The sequence below is a fragment of the Scardinius erythrophthalmus genome (assembly GCF_964197995.2).
Source record: "Scardinius erythrophthalmus genome assembly, chromosome: 3".
Classification (NCBI taxonomy): domain Eukaryota; kingdom Metazoa; phylum Chordata; class Actinopteri; order Cypriniformes; family Leuciscidae; genus Scardinius; species Scardinius erythrophthalmus.
The window spans coordinates 19,484,684-19,507,306 of NC_138223.1; the positions used below are offsets into that span (position 1 = coordinate 19,484,684).

The window sequence follows — 22,623 nt, forward strand, 5'->3', positions numbered from 1 at the left end:
CATATTTTACCTTCATAGATACCAAGTGTCCGGAACACTGACAGTTAACAGGTTAAACTGTGAAAGTTGTCTTTGGAAGTTAGTGTTCAATTTTCAGTAGTCAACACTTCACATCTAATATATAGGAACAGAACAGAACACTACTATTAGCCCTTAGTTAATGCAGTTTTCAGGGGTATTTTTTCTCCAGCCAATTGACTAGCTCAGCAGTGTCCAATCCTGCTCCTGGAGGGCCATGTTCTGCAGAGTTTATCTTAAACACACCTGAACCAGCTAAGCAAGGTCTAACTAAGCGTATTAGAAACTTCCATGCATGGTGTGTTGAGGCAAGTGTGAGCTAAACTCTGCAGGACAGTCAGTGACCCTCCAGGGCTGAGTTTGGACACCCCTGATTTAGCCTATACCAGTAGCCTACTATGCTTCATGTGGTCTGTCTAAAGTGGCAGCCAGTATAAATACATAAATAGCCTATTTGTACATGAATGAATAAATACATGAAAACTGGATATCGTTGCAGTGTACTTTTAAAGTTTGAATCTTAATGAAAATATTAAATATGAAAATATGTTTGTATTGCTTTGTAAAATTACAAATATAAAAGATAAAAGTTCGCACGAAATAAAAAATAGAGTAAACAAGGATGACGAACCCTAACCGTATGTTACTGCATAAATGTGTAGCCTACATTTCTTATAAATCCAGATTATTTACATGTAGTTCCATTTTATAAGCGGACTTTTGTGTCATTCTGACGTAACGCTCTACCGGAAGACAGTTTGTCGCGGCCGGAAGTATTGTGTTCATATCCGGTTCAGGTTGTGATTGTTTGGTGTGTGGCGAAGTTTTTATATTTAAGTTTGAGCATCTTGTTCGTGTTTTGGGGAACCCACAAACATGACTGAGGTAAAGCGGTGAATTTGGTTAATTGGCGAGTGTTTCAGATTGGTAGTCAAGCTGCATAGTTTCGTGAATAGTTTGTGAATGAAAGCGGCGTGCTGTATTTCTGCACATGTTTGCTATTCTAGATATACAAATCTAATAGTAACATATTTCTGTATGACTAAACCGATCATCTGATTTTGATATTCTGTGTTTTATTCCTATAGGACGTGCAGAAGCACTCGGTCCACACGCTAGTGTTTCGCTCTTTGAAAAGGACACATGATATGTTTGTGTCGGATCATGCTAAACCAATAGCGCTGGACGAACAGAGGTAACGTTAATACACAATAAATACACCATCCTGTTGCTCTCGGTTTTATTAACGTAGAACGGTAATCTGGAACGGTGGTGATGCAATGTAGCCAGAGCCGTTGAAAAAGATAGGTACGACAGCCTTTGATCGCTCCGTATGCAGCTCTCAATTTACCAAACAAATCTGAGTTGAATGGTTTTATTAAGCGGGACAGATAGCAGCAGCTAGTATACATATATGTAACAATATAGTACAGTTATAGTAACACTCCTTTGAGCCGTAGAGTGACACAATTAATATTTTTCTGTTTAATTTAGGATGGAAGGGGGATTGGGATTTTCATACTTTTAGATGCCACTGACCGCCATATATGATCACATTCATGCGAGGAACTCCCATCCTAAAATTTAAAAGGCAGCTATAAATTATGTAAAGACACTTTTATTTTTGCAAATATTATTTACTTTTTTATTATCTATTTTTTTTACCTTTTATGTAGTTGTATCCATTAATAGATTTATTTGTTTATTAAATTTTACTTCAAGCTAATGCATATTCATTTATTTACATTAAATTAGTATTTTTATAATCATTCATATACGTATGCACAAGTGAATATATTTTTTTTCCTATTAATACCAGCCACTGCTCACTTTAACCGAAGAAAGAAGTTTGAGCAACGGTGCAAAATAATCAAGGCGGCCAATTGCACCCAACAAAACATTTTATTATATACAATATATCCTGGGAGAGGGTAGATAAGCCTTTCCTTCGATGGGCAGTCTTTATAGAAACTCATTCAGGGCTTAATATAGGTGGTTTTGCTAAAAAAGTAGAATCATTTTCTCAAGCCATAAAGGAACACGAACACGTAATTTTGCCACATTTGGAGATACGTTTTTTTACTGGACAAGAATGGTATGAAAAATTGTACACTGAAAAGTAATTACTGCAGTAACTTAAGCTGTCAGACAAATGTAGTGGAGTAAAAAGTACAATATTTGCCTCTTGAGATGTGGTGGAGTAAAAGTATAAACTAACATTAAATGGAAATACTCAGGTAAAGTACCTCAGATTTGTACTTAAGTACAGTACTTGAGTAAATGCATTTCAATACATTCCACAACTGGAAGCAGAGCATGTCATATTCCCCAGACCGGGCCTTGAGTCGAGTCGAGCCTGTTGCTGCTGGAAAGATCGGAGAGTAGTAAAGGAAGATGAAAATGTGTTAGTAGTTTATTTGTCATTTGCACACTGCATACAGGGTACACTGGGATTTGAAATGCTTATGACAATGCTTGGGTCACAGAAATAAGGATGTACAATACAATGACATGCGCATATAATGTACATGCATATTATACAGTCACACATAGTAAAGAATGGCATTCCATCCATTGAAATTAGGTGTACTAATACGATACGGTCTTATACTAAGTGTAGTTAATTTTAACAACAAATATAATCACAGAAGATAGTTTGTGTTTAAATTACTCTAATGACAAAAACTCTAATTAATTTGATGTAAATTAAACCAAACTGACATCTAGTTATGCTAGTTGCTCACGTTATATAGCCTAACTGGAATTCAAATCTAACTAGCTATTAACTGACGATAAACAACTAAAGCTAGCTACTTAAAAATACCACTATTTATAGACTCATGACAGTTAAAATGTCAAAAAATGAGTAATTTCATTAACTCAAATCAGTGGGGTTCAGTGCTGGAACTAATGTTTCCCCCAGGACACGCATTTTCAAATTCCTATGTAACTCTATGGGAGTGTTGCAACTATTTTTTCAACCGCTCTTGATGTAACCATTGAACATAACTTTTTTTTTTTTTTCTTCAGGTAGTGTAGCATAACTTTCTGGGCTAGTAACTTAATGACTGAAGTTTTACACTAACATTTCGCAAGCTGTTTATTATAGAAGATTCTTTCTGCCATGGGGAAAAAAAAAAAGTAATTGCGACTATATCTCACAATTCTGACTTTTCCTTGCAATTGTTAAAAAAAGTCAGAATTTCAAGATATAAGCTCACAGTTGAGTTGAAAATTGAGTTATAAAAACAAATGCAAGTTAAAAACTCGCAATTCAAAAAAGTCAGAATTGTGAGATGTAAACTTGCGGTTGTGAAGGGGGGAAAATAAAGAAATTTTATGATATTGAAAGTTGCGATTACTTTGTTTTATCTTTTTTCAATTGTGGCGTAAACAATGCTAGTTAATATTACTTGTTCCTTAAATGTCTTTAGCTTTAAAATGAAGATGGCAGTGAAGATGAAAACTGAGTACAGACCTGTGTTAGACATGCCTGTGCTGAAAGAGGGCAGAGACAAAGGGCCACTCCATGCCTCTGACTCATATGGCCAGCCGGAATACCCACTGCCTGGTACGTCTCTTTCTTTTTGGCCTTTGTTGTATTAATGTTTATTTTTTGTGATTTGAAGCTCTCAAAAGGTTTGTTAGTGAAATCAGCAACATCGATTCAATTTACTGTAATTTTTACTTTTATTAATGCAGATACTAGTCCAGATTACTTGGTGACAGGAACTCATGCATACCCATCTGCTCCAGGTAAGACTTGAGGTTTTCAATGTCCTTTCCTTTAAGATTGAGAACCTAGATGCTGAACATTTTACACTGTATTTTCTTCCGAGGCCTAATCAAATTTTTATTTTTTTAAATTTTTTTTTCTAATGTTTTCAGGAGTGGCCCTCACTGCAGACACACAGATGCAGAAGATGCCCAGTGAAGCAGGTGTTCACTCCATGGCTTTGGCTCTTCCTCCTTCTCAAGCTAGGTACTAAGCTAAATGCCAGTACTTCACACTACAATCTCTCATTTTCTTCTAAAGGCCCAGGTATACTTAAGGAGTTTACTCCTTTGACCTTGAAAGAGAACTGATTTTGCAATCACATGCTGTCTGAAAGGCGGCTTTGCGTGCACGCACTTCAGGTCTGAGCCGGGCAACGAGAGTAGCGCATTGAGAGTGTTGCTTATTTGCGCTTCCATGGCTTGAACAAACACATGCACACCATTTCTCAAAATACCCATCTCCAGGGCCTAAAACAAACTTTTTGCTACACCTGCCAATTATCTATGCTTGTAATTTGTTTATTTGTTCTTAATTTATTACTGACTGTATACTTGCCTTTAATAATGTTTGAAATTTATTAGTTAGGCTTGTAGTTTTTGCTATGGTTTCGAAGAACTTAGTGTTTTCTTTAAGTAAAGAATAGAAAAGTGTTTTTTTGTTGTTGTTTATTTTGCTGATCCATGACTCAAAAATGTAATATGATCCTTGTGTTTTGTGATCCATTGCACTCCTATTAAAAATACTGGATCATGAGCTGTTCGTGCGTAAAAGAGCATGGTGCCGTGCTTCACTATCAAACAAGCAGTACATGTATTTTTAAATGGCAGCGTTTGTGATTTAATAATTGCACTTAGCAATATCATGATTTTGGTTGTATTTTGGTTAATACTGGACCCCTACTCTGTTCTTGATTTAAAAAGAAAATGTAAACAAGATGTTTCAGTTTCTATCCACAGCCTATCCACTAAACGGATAAAAGTGAATTTACATGTGGATAATTCAAGATAAACACAAAATCCCTTAAAGGGTGCTTTAGCGTTTTCACTGTAATTGTGATGTAATCGCATGGGTTTTTGAATATCTAGGAATGTGGTTTGTGTTTCAATTGCAAACATTTTGGACCTTGTTCTACTCCTGTATTTAGTGCTGTTCACTTGTTTGATCATTTTGAAACAAATTAAAGTGCAAATTAGGTTTTTGAGATGTTTATTTTTCTTTGCTTTGTAGGCAGGAAGCCAGTCGAACTGCAGCCAGTGTGGCAGATATCCACAGACATGCAGGAGGTGCAGAGAGATCTCACCCCCCACAACACGCACTGGTGAGCACCACCTTTCATATTTGTATTTTCAGTTTTCATTTAAAAGTTTTAGTAATTTTTAGGTGCTTTAATTAGTTTTGTCAGTTACTGAACTTGATTTTAATAATAGATTTTAAAATCAGAAGCACCTTCCATCCACTCAATTCTGTTTGTTTCTTGAAAGCTTGTTTCCTTGATTCCAATGTCATTTCATGAATGAGAGATGACTGACCTTATCCATGTGTATTTTAGTAGGCTACCTAAACCTAAAAAATAATAAAATAATACCTAAAAAATATATATTTTGTATGTCAGTATGTAGATGGTTGCACAGTTTTTCAAAGATGAAACATCAGCTTTTCCTTTTTCCTGTTGCAGTCTCTTATGGAAGGAGGCACAAAGAGTTCTGGCCTGGTGCCAAGAAAGGCTCCTACCATGCCCAAACCTCAGTGGCATCCACCATGGAAACTGTACAGAGTAAGTGCTTTGTCTCCCTCCAGGAGTTAATCAGCATGTTTGTTCATATCACGCCTGAGTACTCGTGCATAGAAAATTTGTCTTTGTGCTTCATGTTATGTTATATGTCTGTGGATTCATTTTTAAAGACCATTATCGCACAGGTCCAAAAGGGCAGTTTACAGTGATGGTGTTTCATTGGTAATGATGTTCTTCTCTGGTTGTCTCTCAGGTCATCAGTGGCCATCTGGGCTGGGTGAGATCTATAGCAGTGGAGCCTGGAAACCAGTGGTTTGTAACTGGATCAGCAGACAGAACAATAAAGGTGATCTATGTGACTTCAGATTAGGGCAGCATGATTTTATATATACATATATATCTAAATTAAAGTTTGTAATATACTTCAATTAAAAATTCTCATTAGTATTGTAAGAAAACACTCATTTTACCTGGTCAAAAACAGCTCTGTTTTCAGCACGCCGTTTAAGTGCATGTGTCTTTAAATGATAATGAGCTTTGCTCACCCCGCCCCTCTGTTCTGTGCGTACACCGTTTTTAATAACACAATAACCATAACGCGTTGTTCATTATGAACGTGGGATTATGAATTATATTGAGAATGTCGTACATAGAAAACATGCTGTAATGTACCCTTAGTGTAAACAGCCGCATTCATCGTGAAGCGTGCAGCAAGCGATTTGCAAATATTAATATAAATATTAATATAAAGGTTAATAAAACTTTACACTCACTTCTTCTATGGAGGTGCAGAAGGAACACGAATAATTGGTACTGATCCTTTTTTCAGGAGCAGCAGCTTAGCAAAACCAGCTTTACTGACCCTCGTTTGTAAAGCAGACTGGTGTGTGAAATGATTCGCGCAAACATGACAGCATTGACGTTGATCGTGGGGAATATTCCCCTTTGAAAACAAACTCAGCCACTGCGTCTTCAGCGGTTCGGATTTAGGAACATCAAAATGACTGCAGTGTTCCTTATTACACCCAAGAACAGAACACCACAATCGCTTAGACGCCATTCTGCTCCTAGACAGTGCTCCAGCGTATCAACAATGACAGCGCTGGTCCGCACGGACTATGATTGACAGCTCGCTCACGAGCGAGGGTGGGTCTGTGTTGAAACGCTGCTGTCAATCAACAATCGTTGGAGGGGTGTCAATTTTGAGATGGGGGAAAACTTATAAGAAGATTAAAAAAAAAACACTGGATGGATTTTTATCATTTTATGATGGTTGTGTACAGGCACTGCCAACACACATTTCAGTACAATCAACTTGTAAAAGTGCATTTACCATTATATGACCCCTATAAACACTTCTTCATGGCAAATTTATTCAAACATAAATATATAATTAACAGTAAATAAGCTTTTCTCTAGTGTTTTTATAGCTAGCTAACTAACAAACTGTGAACACTGGATAACTTTCATGAGGTAAATGCAACATTAAGTGATATTGTTTACAAGCTGTTTTGGCTTTTTTCCGCGGTTGAAACGGACTGAGTGATTACATGAGTCTTGATACGGATTTCGTTAAGTTGTACTGTATCTTTCAACATACCTTCTGATATTCGTGCATTTTTTTTCTAGATATAATTTGTATTAAAGTGGAAGAAAAAAAGACACTCGCTCCACGCTGGTTCTTGAACTAAAGTGCTACTGCCTCAGTGATGGATCTGTTACGTCACATTTAAGAGCACCCTGGCTTGAACTACGGGTAATTCATATGGTCAAATAAAGCCTGCATTTTCACGTCGCTATTTTTTAACTGTTAAAGCGTTATTGTCTCGTTAACTTGCCCTAAATTCAACACAAGAGATTTTCTTCCCACACAGTATGAGTTGCAGTTTGCAGTCGTGCAGTTTTCCTCACCCTTTTGATTGACAGGATATAATTGGCCCTGATCATTGGCTGTTTTTAAACAATCGGTTGATTTTTGGCCGATACATTGTATCACTGAATAGTGTTAAGCTTTTGTTCTGTAATGCCAGATCTGGGATCTTGCCAGCGGTAGGCTGAAGTTGTCTCTGACGGGTCACATCAGCACGGTGAGAGGCGTGGCCGTCAGCACACGCAGCCCTTACCTGTTCTCCTGCGGGGAGGACAAACAGGTTAAATGCTGGGATCTAGAGTATAACAAGGTACATACTTTAAATACAAATACAAACAATGTGCATTCATTTTAAGCTTTACCTAAAAGATACCGACCGATATAGATACATTGAGTTTTGTGTTGTCCTCAGGTAATAAGGCACTATCACGGTCATCTAAGTGCAGTCTACGGCCTCGACCTCCATCCTACCATTGACGTACTGGTGACCTGCAGTCGAGATGCCACAGCAAGGGTATGACACTTTTTTGTGTGTGTGTGTGTGTGTGTGTGATCTGATCATGAACATGTTATGCAAAGTGGAATGTATGTTTTCTGTGTGTGGTAGGTTTGGGACATCAGGACCAAGGCAAATGTTCACACCCTTTCTGGACACACCAACACAGTGGCTACAGTCAAATGTCAAAGCGCTGAGCCACAGGTGATTACAGGTATGCTTACATTTTATTTTTTTGACACTGCCTTTTGAACAGACTTCTGCTGCTGGTGCATTTTTCAAGGAAATGCCATGTATTGTTCTAGGTTATGTTCATGTTTCATGTGCTTTATATCCTGTCTTTAGGAAGTCATGACACCACCATTAGACTCTGGGATCTGATCGCTGGCAAGACAAGAGCCACACTGACTAACCACAAAAAGTCTGTCAGAGCGTTGGTGCTCCATCCCAGGCAGTATGTTGAACAAAAAGTCCTTTTTTTAAGAAACATGACTAATAAATTTAGGAAACCTGTAAACGGAATAAAGTAATAAAGTAAGGCCCTATGAAATGCACTTTATTTTTTGTCATATTTTTTTTAGCTTGCCATAATCTGCATTTCCATTCCACATTTCCATTTTTACTGGATTGTGTTTTATGGTTAAAATAAATGTATTCATAATGTTTTTTTTAACATTAAATTTAGTTTATTTAAATTATGTACAGCGCAAATTTCATTGATCAGATCAATGGCTTCAATTCAGAGCTTTACAGTATAATTTTGCAAACGTACTTTACAGCAGTTTCACTGTGTAAGTTAGTGTTATTTTAGTATTGTTCGTATTTAAAAAAAGTCAGTTTTAAGGTATGTAGTTTTGTCTTTTTTATTAGTTTTCTTTATATTTCTATAGGCCTTAATTATAAGTTATAATTTTAATGCTTCAACTTTAAGCTTATCTTAAGCTTATGTGTTTTTTGTATTCGTCATTCAGTGGCTCTGAATTGTCAAAACACCTATCAAAATGCTTGCTATGGATGCGCTAAATGCAGAAAATCGAACCCGATCTGAATTTTTAGCGCAATTTTCCACCGGACAAAATTGCGATTGTTAACTCATGATTTCTGTTCTGTCTGTGCGCACCAAACTTGTACTTCTATCTACTCCTCAACCAGACCACCTAGAGACTTCGGGTTTTCATGTCATTATATAGATCAGTGGTCGGAAGCGAGTATATTTAAATATTGAATTATTTAATTGTATTAACTGCCCTAATAACGTTAAAACATCATGAAAATAAAAAAATCACATGACAACTAATCGTTATAAAATCATTATTTATTTTATTAAAAGTTAAGAATCCAGGTTTGTTTATCAGTACCATAGCAACGCTAACTTCCGTTGGGATTTTCGGATAGAAACCGTCCGTAGCCTTTCGAAAGAGTTACATTTTTTGAACGCATCCGGATGGCCAACGGACACGATTTTTTCCGCACCGCACTCGTTCGCACCTGGTTCGGACCCATTCGCATGCGGTCTGCGAATCTCCATAGGAAATGAATGAGTTCCGGTCGTTTCGCTGCCGTATCGGAGCTGATTTCAACTGCCAGTGTGAAGGCGGCGTTAGTGTTGTGATCCCATGACGTCAGAAAATTGCGCTAAAACACTCACTGAGTTTTTATTACTTGTTTCATGATGGATGAGAGTTTCGGAGGCAGTGTAAGCGTGATTGACATAACGTGAGGTCGTATTTATTTTTTAAAGTGCGAAAATTTCAGTGAGAATCGGTGTGCAAGGACCTTTAGTATGATACTACATATAATGCTGCTTTCAATAATTTAATAGAATTATTATCTTAAAAAGTTATATTAATGTATTATTTCAATCATCCAGTTAAAAAAAAGAGCTAAAAAGATATTCTGACCTTTTTTTTTTTTTTTTTGTCGTATAATTTTTTTTTGTCGAATTTAATTCAGTTTGTGTTTTCCATATCACAAAGCATATGGCCCTAATCAAATAAATCAGTTACATATTGTTGGTTATCTCCCACACTAACTAAGTTCCAGTTCCCTGGATCTGTTTCAAAGTCTTTTTAAAATCATATCCTCTCGTTAACAGGTACACCTTTGCCTCTGGCTCTCCAGATAACATTAAGCAGTGGAAGTTTCCTGATGGGAACTTCATCCAAAATCTTTCAGGACACAATGCCATTATCAACACACTGGCTGTCAATTCAGATGGTGTTCTGGTGTCAGGAGGTGAAATGCTCCTTCAAACGATTTATGTTGCAAAGCCAGTCATGCTAAAAAATGTATTAATTGTATTTAAACCATATTGAATTTTATCTACTACATTTATTTCCTCTTTGTCTTGTCTGGGCTGCATTTAACTCCACTTTTAAACATATACTTGCAAACTTCCATAATCACTTCCCCTCAGGGGAATCCCGGCCGCCATTTGGAAGTGCATTCAGCTTCGTCAAGTGGATGAGGGAAGTTTATTTGGACAGACCCTCGACGACTCAATTTTGTCAGAGGGAGCGAGTCTACTGATATGTATCACCTTAGGCAGATCCACAGATCCAATGCAACACGATTGCGACATCACACCCAATAAATTGGCAACCCCGGTCTCCACGGTGGGCTCCAGAGTAGATTCCAAGTGATCAAGGGCTTAGGGTGTTCCATTTAAGCCCATTGCAAGGGTTCTGCCAGTTGTGGGCTCTCGTGCAACTCAAGCAATGATGGTCATCCATGTGAAAGAGACGAAGGGTAGTTAGTGAGGGAAAGGCATAAAATGTGGACTTAAAAGCAGCCTTTTTTTATTCACTTTTGTCCCTCAATTGTTGCATCTTGTTCTGACTATCCTTTCTATTGTTTTTCACATCAGCTGATAATGGAACTATTCACATGTGGGACTGGAGGACTGGCTACAACTTCCAGAGGATTCATGCAGCAGTGCAGCCCGGTTCTCTGGACAGCGAGTCAGGGATTTTTGCATGCGTGTTTGATCAGTCTGAGAGTCGGCTCATAACAGCAGAGGCTGACAAAACCATTAAGGTCTACAAAGAGGACGAAACAGCTGTAAGTTCCCAGTTCACTAGTAATACTTGTTTAAAACTAAGTGTAATAATTAATTAACCCATAATCACTGTTAAAAAAGGATAACACTTAAGATGTTTGGGGTCAGACTGACCCCAAACTTTTAAAGAGCGATTGCATAAGGAAATAAAAAAAAATTTATATGGAAAACTATATATCATTTTTTTTATTTACTTCTCAACTATACATTTATGCTGTTTTTGTGGAAATTTTGACGTTTTTTACCTATTTACTGCACAATTACATTACAAGGACATAAATTGGCTCATGCAAAATTATTTTTTTAAAGAAAAAATCACTTAAATGATGATCTTAATTAAATCTAAATAGTTTTTGAACATTTCTCTGTGTTAGGGATAGAATACTGACATCTGCTGGTTTGTGGAAAAACTTTAGAAATTATAATTAAAGAAAGAAAGTGCAATGACCACATATATCCAATAGAGGGCCATAGAGACTCATTCATTTTCACTTCATTTTTCTTGATGCTTCAACTTCTCCTCACAACTTTGATATATATTTTGTGAATATTTATTTAAACATTTTGAAATACATAAAAATATGTAGTTTTGTCAGAGTTAGAATTTGTTGTTGTTTTCTGATATATTTTGAATTATCTGCTTTTGCAAATTATTATACAGTACATACATTTGCAGAAACATTACAAGTCACCACTATGACATGCCTGTAATGTGTGTGTGTGTGTGTGTGTGTGTGTGTGTGTGTGTGTGTGTGTGTGTGGGAACAAGCTTGTTCCATGTTGCATATGTGACATTTTTCAGATTTATGCCAGCTTAGTTGATTTTATTTGCCATTTTTTATAAAAATGCTCTGTTGCTGTGACATACATGTTTGTGTGTGTGTATGAGATAGAAAGTTCGTTCCACTTTGGGTTTATGCTCTAGGACCAGACCTTGATTTAAATGTAATTTTTTTTTAATTTATGCCAGTTTTGTTTTTTATTTGCCAATTTCTGTAAAAATGCTCTCTGTTGCAGTCACATACATTTGTGTGTTTGTGTGTTCGTTCTACTTTTTATTTATGCTCTAGGACCAGACCTTGGTTTATTTGTAGAAATTTCAGATTTATAATGGATTAACTTTTATTTTTTTGACAAACAAAAAAAAGTCATTTTTGTTCATTTTCCCATTCATTTTCAATGTGGGGTCATTTTGACCCCAAACACCTTAAACGGTAAACATTTTTTTTTACACACCTTTAGAACAACCAAATCAAGCCCAGTTTTTTTTGTGCATGTTTAGATTATTTAGGAAACGTCACAGAGTTTCATGCCCCTGAGATGAAGGTAACGCTTTTAAAAAATGAAGGAAAAGTCCAGTCGGGGCAGCCTGACCCCAAACAGTGATTTAAGGGTTAAAATAACACATTGACTGTTAAATGTTTATGATGGAAAAAGGTTATAGTGAATTTAAAAGTTCTCCAAACATTTAAATTCTTGATTGAAGAGAACTGCCTTGATGTGATATTTGCAATTTTTCAGTTTTAATTTTTCATTGATAAATATTTTTTTTTCTTTCAGACTGAAGAATCCCACCCAGTTAATTGGAAACCTGAGATCCTGAAGAGAAAAAGATTTTAGAGTTATTGCTTTTTTAATTTTATTTAATTTTTCTAATTTTTTTTATCCTTTTCATTTTGTTACATTTTAGCTGGCTGATTTCTATGGCAATGTCTGCTTAAGGCGTTAACAAACAACACTTTAAGTGAAGTCAGGAGACACTTGAGATCAGATGAGACATTTTGCTTTGCTCTACCTATCTAAATAACAATATGAATATTGCGGTTGTATACATGAGGAAAAGTTTCATCCCTGTCTACTCCAAACACCATTTGCAGGTCTATGTGACACGGTCTGCCCAGCTATTCATTCTGAACTTCAAGAAATCCTACAGAATAATAATGTTCTATTTCAGGTCTGTGCTGATCTCAATCAGAGACACACAATACAAATGTTTTTTTGTTTTTTTTTTTGGTCAATTTACAGTGAATTCCTGGAAATTTAAAAAAAGGAAAAATCCTATTCCATGGTATCTCTCATGTCTGGAAAAATGTTATATTTCCTGACGAAATATTTTGTAAAATAAAGAACCCTAGTTTAAAACCCATTGTTTTCATCTTATTGAACTGATCGTCATCACATTTTCATGAAAGGCATGAAATCAAGAACAAAAAGTTGAACCTCTAGTGCCCTCATTCACAAATATAATTTTTGTGTATTATATTCTACTGTGCGTATCAGCTTTTGCAGTTTCTGCAATTGTGAAAATTAATATTTTATTTAGAAAACAGTTTTTACTTGATTCACTTTTTTTTTTAATTCTTAAACTTATACTTTATTTTTAAAGTTTAGTCCATCATCTTAACCAGTGTTTCCCAAATCTCAACCCAGTTCCTGGAGGCTTCCTTTTATCACCCATATGTTTCTAGTCTTGTGCTGTGTCCCAGTTCAAAGGCTGCATTCTTCGAAAGACTCAGACTTCAAAGGCTACACCTTCAATGGTCGGACATAGCATTGTTAAATGGGACGTGTTAGCTTATGGAGGACTGTTGTCGCCTAGCAATTGTGACAGCTGCCGTTTGATGAGCAGCAGTAATGTTTGTACCAGACCAGCTGTTTTTTGCCTAAAAGCACAACACGGTTCACAACCTGTCTAATTATATTCATCGTGGTTCATTTATGTAAATAGAGTATAAACTATTAAATTGTTTCTTGGTAAGATGTCAACATTTGAACTGCTTTAAAGTTTGTTTGTTTGTTTTTTTACATTTCTATCAGTAGATGTTTAAGTTGAAACCGAATACTTGTTTTAAAAGTGTAATTTGGCAATTTCTCTTAAAAATGAATGAAGGATGTGAAACAAATCCTGTCTTTAAAGGTTTGTTTAAATTGAGATGTCGTTTGATAGAGCTTGATGACGTGGCAGCCGAGATATGCAGCCTTACTTGGACGCAGCCTTCCATTTGAGAAGCACCCGTGTAGTGTTGGTGTGCCTCCAGGAACAGTGTTTGGAAACACTCTTCAGGCCATTCGTTTAGGTTGTTTCCTTGCTCATATTCTTGAAAAGAAATTAAGGTTTTTGAGGAAAACATTCCAGGATTGTTCTCCATGTAATGGACTTCAATGGCAACCAACAAATTGAAGGTCCAAATGTCAGTCTCAATGTATCACTTTGTTAAACATCAAGGATGTGCACACGTAAGGACCATTTTAAATAATAAACTGACACAAAAACATAAATGTGTGTCATTCAACACAAAAAAATTGTGTTCCTCATACTCCAAACTTGTAAACACTGGGTCTGTACTTCCGACTATGTCGCGTGACCTTTCCGACGTAATGCGTGGCGCATCTCAGAGATAGTACAAGATGGGCATGGGAAATAACAGTCTGGTTGTTGTTGGACAGGAGAAATCACATTTTTGCGCTCTGACGTCTTATCTCCATGTCAACTACACAGCCTAATTTTACAGTTTTATATTTTGATATTGTGCATGCCCCCTGGGCATTAGACAATAGATGCATCATGCTTATTTAAATGATGTATACAGTTGTACATAATTATACATAATGTTCCATTTGAACTAAGATTACAATTTTAACACAATGAAAATGTGCATGAGTTTTAGATGAATTTACAAGTTTCAATATTCATACTATGTTTACATATGACTCAGTAAAGCCCTGACATTCGGTTCTATTTATTTAATGAATCATAATGTGATCGTATTATTCAACACACTATTATTATGTTTGAGACATCAACCACTGGTCGATGACCATAATGTTTGTATAAACTGTAGGTAACAACTGGTAAAATGTACATCTAGGTCATAAAAACCGTAATATTTTCTTCTCAGCCATGTCAACAATTATCCGTGAGCGAAATCTCCTCCCATCCATTGTCTGATTGGCCTTTCGCAAGGATTCGTGGGTAGTTAAAGTGTGTGGAGCCTGCATCTATGCGGGCTTCGCGGAAGACCGCCTCAAGGGTACAAAGGGGGCGCTGCTGAGCACACTTCAGAGCGTTAAAATGCTGAATGGGACGGCCTACGGACTCGTAGACTCGGCGAGCATGTACAATTTAAGTCCACGAGACCGAAAGTCCACATGAAGTGCGCCATTTGGGACAGGGCCTTAGTGGCCCAACTGATAGTGACAGTGAACTATGCCTCCAAATGCAGAAAATATTTCAGCAAACAGCATTACAAAATGTTGAAAATGATCTTGCTACTTGTAAACTAATCCAAATAACTTACCTTTTTATGATTGGTTAATACAATGAATACATGTGCAACAAAAGAAGGTAGCCTAATAATCATTCACATATTACCCAATGATTAAATTTACCCCTTGTCCTGATAGTTTACCCCTAATATAAGCAAAAAGTATTGTTAAGGTTCCAGATAGAGTTGTATTTCTGACACTAACTAGGTACATCTCTACTGATGGATTCATAATAGGTGAGATACAAAAAGTCATTGCTTTGAACTTGATGGCAATAAACTGTCCAGACATTTTAATTAATCAAGACTGATAGTGTTACATGGGACATTCTACCAGAAACGTACATTTGCTGTCCTGGCACTACTATTGTTTTATAAAACTGGTGTAATCCACATATTTCCCAAAACTGTCATACAGTGAATTAATTTAGAGGGTTTTACAACAGAATATGTTATGTATTTGATTAAATTGTTTTTTATTTTTGTTTAAAAAACAGTTTTTAAAATTAAGAACCCCTAAAATGTACTGTCCCAGGTCAAATCTCAATTCTATACATCATATAAATAATAATTATACATTTGAAATTCATAGAAAAAACAATACCATAGCACATTTAAGATGTTATAATTTGTATTATTCGATTAAAATCTTCAGTAGAATGAATTAATAATAAATAAATTGATTTTTTAGAAGTGTCCCCGGGTTTCTGTCATGCCCTGTCACACTTGCATAAAAGATTCCAAGAAAAGTGTGTGATATGTCTTTAAGGTCCCAAATCACAGGAAGTGACCTCATTTGCCTCTCATCACACACTGACACCAACCAGAGGTAATTTCTGTCCTTGAATTTTGTAATTTTAAGCCTTTCTGCATGTTTTTACCTGAGGTCGAGCTACTACGTCAGTTCCTGTCACGCTATAATGTCCCAGAAAATGTATGTCAATAGGTTTAGATTTGGAACAAATTAAATCTTTGTGTAAATACTCTCTGAAATGTTGTCAGTTTTTATGCTAGCATGCTAAATAGCTGAGTTATAGCTGTTAAAATGTCTGACTGTCAGGCCCTGTCACGTCAGGCTCTGTCACATTTCACTATGACAGGGCCTGACATTCTGTGACGGGGCCTGATACATTGCTTGTTTGTAGTGAATACCACAGGTAATCTTCTTGTTTCATTGCAGATGAATATGTTGACTTCTGCTAACATTTGTTTATTTATTTATTTTGAATAAACGCCTAATTTCAATTCAGATTCAATTTAATTTTGATGCTGCAAACGCTCATAAATGATAGATACAAATCTCTCTTTTGTCTGCGACAAAGATGAGCTGCATTTTAAGTTGTGTTTTGTTTATATAAAAAAGAACAAATGTTTATAACTATATTTGCATAATAATGAGTAATCAATGAAATTCAAACAGATTCCAATGGCACCAGTTAGTGCAGTGGAGAGGCAAAGACAGTGGCGGGCCGTCGAAATGCTGATCCATGAAATACATCAATTTGTTATGTGTTTTTTAAAAGCTTACATAACTGAATCAGTTTAGTATTACCTGTAAGGATTTAATAGTTAATGATTTAAAGAATATATCTTGAACTTGTTTAAAAATGTGCTTTATGTGTTGCTACTTGTTCATCATTATTCAATTTTTAAATAAAAAAGATTCAACTGTTAAAAAATGGTTTTGTACAACAATATTAATTAATACAATAACACCAAAGACAAGTGTGCTGTGTGTATTGTTTCTTCTATTATACAGCTCTTAAGTTAGTGATTCAATAAGGAATCTGGGTAAAGATATATGATAACATATATAGGATATATTAATGAATTTTACTTGTAGCCTACACAGGTTTAAAGTGGCTCATAATAGGCCTATTAGAGAATCGAGACTATCTTTTCCCATTGTTAATTGTGTTTGATTAATTTTATTAATAAAGACTTATCCACTATTTAAATACAGATTTTTAGTATATTACTACAAAGTATAAACATTTAGTTTTTTTAGTTTTTCAGAGAAAATCTGGTCATTTTAATGTAATTCGGAATGCTTGATGGAAAAAATGTCAGTCCTGTCACAACATTGTCAACCCTGTCACACCATGGTCAGTCCTGTCACAAAGTATATTTTAGTCCAAAAATGGCTATTTTGATTATAACAATTATTGAAATGGGTATATAGTGATAGTAAAGACTGGATTATATATTTACAATAATGCGTTGGTACCAAACTTTACCCCAAAAGCCCCTTATTCAACAACATTTTGTGAACCTGATGGTCATTCTTTATCTAAGAGCCCACAAAACAAGCAAAATCAGCCTGATAGCTGTGTTTTTTTAATGAATTATATTTTTCCTTCAATAAGGGACAGATCCTCATTAAAATGATGATATTTGTGCAGAAGAGAGCATATTCTTTAACACACTTACATTATCAGCCATGTCTGTGACGGAGCCTGACATTTTAAAGAGTAACTGCATATTAAAATGCTTATTATTCAAAAATTATTATGTGCCGAGGTGGGATTTCAATAATTTACAATTATTCACTATCTCCTTTGTTAAAGTCAGTGTTAAAGTTGAAGGTTATTAATACTTTTTTTTTTTTTTTTTTTTGGGGGATAGAAAATGTATGCTTCTGGTAGAATGTCCCACATAAGGCTATGCCTGATCTGGAAAAATTCACAACCACAATGCAAACAAGAAGGCACTTGTTTCCTGTGTCAAAATTGCTGACTCAATATTTATTTATTGATGCTCCACAGCAGGGATGATGAAATCCTTGCATCATTCAGGGAGCTTGGAGTGCAGCCTGATCGGGGTGTTCTATCACAGTACTGGGGCAATATTGACTTTCTGACCATGTGGTCCACAACTCCTACACAGAGGTTAACACACCTACACAAAACCTGAATAACAAACAATGATGCACTCCCACGTTCACATTTTGAATAGGGTGGATGTTTGTAACAGGCAAAGAAAATGGGTAACTCTTTATTATAATAATGGTCCATCATTAATAAGTAACTATGCAGGAAGTAATGAAGGACTAATGAGTAGTTCTACATTAACACTTCAGCTACTACTATTAACTAATAAAGAAACAAGCTTAACTAATCAGTAAGTAATATAAAATTTAGGAGATTATTCCTTATTAGGTAATCAATAATTACTTAATGAGATTAGCTTCATTAATAACTATTATACCATGGTCTGGGTGAATACTCGATTCTGATTGGCTGCAGGTGTCCGTTAAAAAGTGATAATGTACACCTAAATAAACCGTCAGGCGTAACCAAGGAAACTAAGTTATTGTTTGTAACTTGTAACTTTAGATTTCGATTGTAAAACTAATTAATATATAAACTAATGTTTTAAAAATGTGTTATTTGGCAAGTGACCATGGTATAAGCGGGTTAATGCCCTTCGAGGTGTCCATTGTCAGGTATTAATGGACTTATTTCCATTCCATTTCCTCCACTGCGCGTTCGCCGTCGTCCATTAATACCTGATAATGGACACCTCGTCGGGCATTAACCCTTACTTAACTAACTGAAAAATTATAAAGACGTAATCAGTCATCATTATTACTATGAAAATAGTCATAAAATACATCACTATTTACTCAAGTGTTACCTAGTCACTATGTAGGAACTACTAGTGATCTGGACCATTATTTTAAAGTGAAAAACATGTTTTTTTCAGTGATCACTATATTAAGAAAAAAGGACTACAGAATACCTTTCATTTACAAAAGACAGAGAATTTTTATTAATTCATTGACAGGTGCAATGCGTTAGACCATTTCATTTTCATGAGTTGATCGAATTTAAAAACATGACCAACGTGACTTGTGTATGAAGCTTTTGCAGACCTAATTTTTGAAGAATGGAAAATATCAGACACCAATAGACATGTTTACACTCACTTGAAAATGCTTTGCCCATGTCATTCCTATTTATTTTAACAATTGCTTCACAAAAAAAAAGAAGATATCTCAGAACAATGGGGAGAGCTTTGGTAAGGTTTAAATGTCTCCCAGGCCTCCAAATTGCTTGACACCGCTTTCCTGCCCTCCAGCAGTGATTCTGTTAATGGGAATGATCTTCATGGTGGTCTCCTTCAGAGAATACCAGCGACTGTGCCACGTGGCCCAGATAATGCCGTTGTCATATCCATGCTGTGTGTCTTTCTCTGTGTACTTGCCACCTGTAAAGACAGAAAAAATACATCAGTAATGAGATCAGTATAATATTGATGGATTTTGGAAGGAAGACCATCTCCTATGAAGAGGAAAGAGTGTAATGGTTTACCCTGGAAGTATTTTCCATTGAGATGAGCAGCATGGCAGCGGTTCATCCACCAGCCAGACCCTTCCTGCAAGGCACAGTGTTCCCCGAACTTGTCATTGTCTTTGTCAGGTGTACTGAACTGCATGCCATTGTGAGATGTGTAGAATTTGTCACTGGGATCGTCGCCAAAGTCGTAACCATCAAAGGCATCACCAGCATCTCCGCCAAAGTAATAAGCATACGTCAAGCGGTATGCATCAACTTCTGGTCCAAGTTTGAAAGTGGCGTAGTCGGCATACCTGAGAAGGCAAGTTTTACAAGACAAAATTTGTGACAAACACTCAGCCTATTGATTGCTGTGCACCCTAATGTTCAGCAGTGTGTTTGATCTGACTGAAGAGGTCATGAAAAGTCACTTGACAAAAATCAATTTGGGTAGCGGAGCAAAGTCCTGTTTGACAACTGCAGATAAAGAAAACTCTTGCATTTGGATAAATCTTGCTTAGGTTTGACACTAAATTGATGTCCAAAATTAAACACCATTCCTGTAACCCAAACCATAGAAAGTCAATTTGGATAAAAGTATTCCAAATGCAAAAATACAAAAATTTAAATGATTGTGGAACTCCACTTGTGAGATTCAAACATAAGAGTAAGAAAAACTCATGTTTTCCCATGGTTCATTACTTTTTGTTGCCTTCCCAATCGACCATCTCTATCCTTAGCACATAAGGCACGCTGGACTGAACCGACAGCAGATGCATCTTCTCATTCCCCAGCCAGAACTCTGTTCTGTCATCTGGTGAGAGGTACCCAAAGCCTTCCTTATACTGAATCCAATTTTTGTTGAAGTCAACGCTGCCATCCCGTCTCTGAAAAACATATAATTAATTTTGATTGATCAATAAAGTAGCACGCATTTGTAACTGGTCCTACTCACACCACATCAAGTTGGATTAGAGCCAGCTTCAACCGGCATGGGAGACAGGTGTGGTAAAAAGGATGTAAGAAGCATGTAAAGTCTGTCTTTGGTGCACCTCTTGAGGTCAGGGTAGTGAAGTTTACCTGAACAACTACTGGACTCACCACCCTAAACCTCACTATCATCTGGGTCACGGCAACAACGACCCTGTATCTCTTTTTTTATAAAGGAAATTGAGTCACTGTGCATTGTCTGTTGTGTTGCGTACCCTCTGAAGTACAGTCCATCCACGTCCAAAGCTGTCTATCTCACAGTAGACCAGGAATGCCTCAGGAGCCCTGGCTGGTTTCACATAGTAGAGCCCACTGACCTTACCACCTTTGTTCGCAATGTCCTGACAATCTGGGGAAAAGTACACATAATTCAGCTCTCTAATCGTATGTAAAGAAAATTCACCATGTCAGTTGTCATTAAGATGTTTAAATGCTGATTTCACCTTTGCCTGTGACTGTCTGAATCTCCACAGTGTCTTTGCAGGGCTCTTTGCACAACTGGTCCAGCTGGAGAGACATCTGCTTTAAATCAGTTATTCGTTTCTCATTAGCCTGTAGGATTGACTGCAGTTGACTGGGGAGGGGGAATTAAAAAAAAAGTATATTTAATAAGACTATTGATTTATTTAATGACATTTAATAAACTATCAGGACATGAAAAGTGGTATAAAAAAAAAACAAGAAAAAGTACTCACTATATTTGATCTTCCTGAGCGAGAATGCTTTTCTCAAATCGCAATACATCATCCAGCATGCTTGAAGATTTTTTGATGTATGTATCTGACAAAAGGATTGTGATTAACCTCATGAAAATCAAGTGAAGTTTAACATTTATTTTAAAAATACAATTCATACATACAATGACTATTCAATAATAAGCACGTTTTACTTTCTGTATTTAAATTAAGTTTTATTAATTTTGACAAGCAAAAAAAATTCTGTAATTTTTAAGGCCAGACAAGTAATTTGTCTGGCCTGGTTAGAAAAATATGTTATTTGTTGCTTACACCACATGGCAATTTTCATGACATTCAGGGCCCTTATCTATAATTTCAAATAACAGAAACCTGCATCAGCCCGCGAGCAGATTTAAAAATCTCAAAAGCTCATCCGAGACAACTGTAACCTCTGTACACAGGTTTTGCATTTTTGTTAATTCCTAATTAATGAAAAATTGTGCTACCTGGTGCTTGTTTTTGTGCTTGTGTTTCTGAGTCTTTCAGGTAGACCACTTTGTCCTGTGCTCCTCTGGTAAGGTTGGCGATCTCCTCCAAATCCTGTTCCATTTCATCCAGCTTTCTGTCTATATCAGGCTTGTACCTCTGTAGGTAATCAGCAACTCCACATGTGGTAGGGCAGTATGTCCCCTGAGAAAGTAAGGACGGAGAGTGACTGTTAAACCAATGACTGTTACAATGTAGCATTTTAATTGTGAGTTTATTACTTAAAACAATCCAGAGCAGACAATCTGTACTTACAAACCCATCATTTGGGTTACACATATCTTGCGACGGTGAATAGTCCCCTCTCATTTGCTTAAGGTGAAAAAGGGAGAAAAGACAATCAGTAAAAGGCATTATAACATATTTACTATTACAATAATAATAATAAAAAGTTTAGTGTCTCACCGCTGACGTTAATGTTGACAGCAGCAGGATGGAAGCAACCACATGCATTAACGAGGCCATGTTGGACCTGCAATCTGTGTGGTGTACCCTTGAGATTGTGTGGCACTGTTGACTGCCGCAGGATATTTATCCGAACAAGGTCCTCCTCAGAAATGAAGATAACAGTCCACTATACAAATAAAAGCTAACACAATCCTTCTCTTACTCACTGTCTGACTCAGAACTAACCGTAAGTGATGCAGAGATGGGACAATGTGTTCAATTCCTGCAAATGTACATACATAAGCAGAGACAACTTGTAAGGGTTTCATTACTGGTACCTGAACATTATATCGATCAGGGTTATTCAACCTTGTTCAGACCAAGAACATTTTGGGGGTTTTATATTGTAAAGAAATGTGACTGCTGGTATTTAAGCCTTGACCATATAAACATTAAACATGCATTTTAGTCTGGGATTAGGCTAAAGCCCTGTCTGTGAAACAAAAATAGTTTAATGAGGGGACAATGA

At 36.3% G+C, this 22,623-nt stretch overlaps 2 protein-coding genes across 2 annotated transcripts; one reads left to right on the plus strand and one right to left on the minus strand.

Annotated features, from left to right (window-relative positions):
* Positions 1–763: 763 nt before the first annotated feature.
* On the plus strand, positions 764–13,716 carry plrg1 (pleiotropic regulator 1). Its single transcript, XM_081360360.1, has 15 exons — positions 764–903; positions 1,107–1,213; positions 3,453–3,589; positions 3,721–3,774; positions 3,907–4,000; positions 5,024–5,114; positions 5,472–5,570; positions 5,782–5,874; positions 7,559–7,708; positions 7,811–7,912; positions 8,006–8,108; positions 8,240–8,348; positions 9,990–10,129; positions 10,761–10,954; positions 12,513–13,716. Exons 1-15 carry the CDS (start codon positions 895–897, stop codon positions 12,570–12,572), a joined length of 1,542 nt encoding a protein of 513 aa, XP_081216486.1. The 5' UTR covers positions 764–894; the 3' UTR covers positions 12,573–13,716.
* A 5,203-nt stretch (positions 13,717–18,919) lies between these two features.
* Positions 18,920–22,385, minus strand: fgg (fibrinogen gamma chain). The gene is made up of 9 exons (XM_081360833.1): positions 22,113–22,385; positions 21,963–22,019; positions 21,668–21,851; positions 21,180–21,264; positions 20,928–21,058; positions 20,700–20,833; positions 20,197–20,381; positions 19,531–19,808; positions 18,920–19,426 (listed from the first exon to the last, which is right to left on the minus strand). The coding sequence occupies exons 1-9, from the start codon at positions 22,170–22,172 to the stop codon at positions 19,245–19,247; spliced, it is 1,296 nt and encodes a 431-aa protein (XP_081216959.1). The 5' UTR covers positions 22,173–22,385; the 3' UTR covers positions 18,920–19,244.
* Between the last annotated feature and the right edge of the window lie 238 nt (positions 22,386–22,623).

Bases quoted from the DNA above. Each gene is read 5' to 3' on its own strand.
- plrg1 (XM_081360360.1), top strand. The intron at 5,115-5,471 runs GTGAGCACCACC...TTCCTGTTGCAG, and splicing joins ACCCCCCACAACACGCACTG to TCTCTTATGGAAGGAGGCAC. The intron at 7,709-7,810 runs GTACATACTTTA...TGTTGTCCTCAG, and splicing joins GGGATCTAGAGTATAACAAG to GTAATAAGGCACTATCACGG.
- fgg (XM_081360833.1), bottom strand. From the start codon at position 22,172: ATGGCCTCGTTAATGCATGTGGTTGCTTCCATCCTGCTGCTGTCAACA. The intron at 22,020-22,112 runs GTGAGACACTAA...TTTCACCTTAAG, and splicing joins TGTCAACATTAACGTCAGCG to CAAATGAGAGGGGACTATTC. The intron at 21,265-21,667 runs GTAGCACAATTT...TCCTTTTGTCAG, and splicing joins AGCACAAAAACAAGCACCAG to ATACATACATCAAAAAATCT.